Below are 2,500 nucleotides of genomic sequence, written 5' to 3'. Positions count from 1 at the left end.
CGTAGCCTCCCCTTTCCTACCCTATCATTCTCCCTTCCCTTCCCCCTCTCTTATACCTCCCTTCCCCTCATCCCCTTCTCTCTCTCTCTCCTTTCCTTTACCCCTCTCTCCTTCCTCTCTCCCTCCCCTTCTCCTCCCCCTCTTTCTCCCTCTCCATTCCCCTCCGTGGCGTTATGCGTCCCCCGGCCTCCCCCTCCCTTCCCTCCCTTTTCTCCCTTCCCTCCCTCTTCTCCCTTCCCTGTCTCTCCCGCATAACGCAGGGTGACGTTATGCGTCCCCCGGCCTTCCCCTCCCTTCCCTCCCTCTCTCTCCCTCCCCTCCCCTCCGTGGCGTTATGCACCCCCCTCCCCCCACCCCACCCTCCTGCAGGTGAATGCCCCGCGGGACGAGGCGTGATGCAGGAGCTGGGGTGGGGGATGAAGGGGGGGAGGGCACCGGTTCCTCCATTCCTTCCACGATTACTCGCCTTCATATCTATCTTTTTATCTATCGCTTCCTCCATTTGCGTGTATGACGCATCTTCATGTTTATTCACTTATATATTCAGCTATTTTTTTCTCCTTTGTTAATTCATTCATCTGCGTGTGTGATGTATTTCATATGTTGGATTATCTGGCTGTTCGCTTTTTTCGGTTGTTTGCTTGCGTCCTTGTTTATTCAAATTGTTTGATTGACCTTGTTTCTGCGTCCTTGTTTGTTTTAGTTATTTCGGTTTGAGTTTGTTTTGCTTATTTCATTTGCATGGCTGAGCCCCTTGTTTATTTAATTCGTTTGGTTCAGTCCTTGCTAATTATCAATTCGCCTTAATCCTTGTTTATTCCCTTTATGAGAGGGATAAGTAAATAAGTAAATAAGTATGCAAATTTATCCGTTTGGCTGAGCACTTGATTGTTCTGCGCATTCACTTTGATACTAGTCTTTCTGAATTTATGTGGACTTGTTTACCTTTGTCATTTGCTTGATAACTTGCTTATTGTTTGTACTTGGTTGAGCAGTTTTCGCTATTTCCGCTATTTTTTTCTTTCTTGATATATATATTTTTTTCATTCATCTGACTGACTTAATGTTAAACAAATAGATCAATAAATATTGACAAAAAGAAAAATCCACAAAAAGCAAACTTAACTCCAAACGCTTACAAATATTATAAAATTCAATAAAAAAAAAAAAAAATACAAACTTACTTATAACACACCTGCATGAAAACAAAAATACATAGGCCTATATGTAACCTAATTTCAAAATCACAAAGCAATTTGCAATTTTCCCCTTTGCAATGCATATTTTTCGGTTCGGAGATCACGTGATTCAACTTCCCGCGAATAATCTATCAAATGCTATTTAACAGGAAAACAAACATCCCAGTTGAGCCAATTAATATCTAATTATTAATAATTATCTAGCCAGGTGGCCAGGAATAATGCACCTAATAATTAAATCCTAATGGAACAAGTATAATTTCATTCTGAAGTTAATCCTCAATAACTAAAAAAAAACGGAAATCCCACACATAAATCCCTTTTTCTCGTTACAAGACAAATTCCAGAATCTTCGTGTTCTTCAGTATATAATGCCGCTTTATTTAATGACTATTATATACCTCATATATCTACTTCAATGCATCTATTTATCCGTCTATCATCCTTATACACTCTTCATAATGATCCTTTCTTAAGACATAAAATCACCCCCCTTACAGCTATACCCTAATACCTCCATACCCCAATACCCCGTTACCCCAATACCCCGGTACCCCAACGGACCCCCACACACAAGCACCCGGGACTTACTCCAAGGGGGGTGAGGGAGTTCCTCTTCCTCTCATTGATCTGCAGGAGCCTCTCGATGTCCTCGTCGGGGTGGGTGGCGGTGGAGTTGTCGGTGGAGGAGGCCAGGGACGCCACGGATTCCCTGCCGGAGATCCTGCCGGCGGAGCCCACCAGCGGCGACGGGGAGGCGCTCTTCTGGCCGACGCCCTCGTCCAGCGAGCCCGTCGACTCATCTGCGGGGGGGGAGGGCGGGCTTAGGGCACGGGCTCGTAAGCTGGTCATTATCATTCTTATTCTAACATTAATCTTAGCTTATTTTGTTGTTGTTATCATGCTGCTTATAATTATTATAGTTGAACATCATTATTGTCTTTGGTGTTATTATCAGTATTAGTATTATCACTATCATTATTATTATCATTACTATCATCATAATCATTATCGTTATCATTATGACGAATGTTCTCATGCTTATGTTTATTATTGTTATAGTTGCCATCATTTTCATAACTATCAGTTATTACTAATAGTATCATACCCGTCACTATTATTATTATTTTCATTGATTTTCAAACCTTTATTTTGATTATAAAGATGTATTACAGTATTCTATTAAAATAATTTCAATATACCCCTTTTTAACCCTTGGGGGAAAATGGGAGGAGCGGGGGGTAATCGTCTAATTATTTAGGGGGGGATAGGTAGATTGCCTGCTTAATATGTTAATTGTT

At 41.6% G+C, this 2,500-nt stretch overlaps 1 protein-coding gene across 1 annotated transcript in view; it reads right to left on the bottom strand.

Moving 5' to 3' along the window:
- Nucleotides 1–2,500, bottom strand: part of LOC138862696 (pneumococcal serine-rich repeat protein-like) — an 88,578-nt gene that overhangs the window by 7,753 nt on the left and 78,325 nt on the right. Inside the window, exon 2 of the mRNA XM_070125510.1 lies at nt 1,791–2,002. Coding sequence (XP_069981611.1) covers nt 1,791–2,002 — 212 coding nt within the window. The remainder of the gene's footprint in view (nt 1–1,790; nt 2,003–2,500) is intronic.

The sequence above is a fragment of the Penaeus vannamei genome, chromosome 9 (genome assembly GCF_042767895.1).
Source record: "Penaeus vannamei isolate JL-2024 chromosome 9, ASM4276789v1, whole genome shotgun sequence".
In the NCBI taxonomy this organism is placed as follows: Eukaryota; Metazoa; Arthropoda; class Malacostraca; order Decapoda; family Penaeidae; genus Penaeus; species Penaeus vannamei.
Note: the sequence above shows the minus strand (reverse complement) of the source record. Positions and strands in the feature narration are given on the sequence as shown.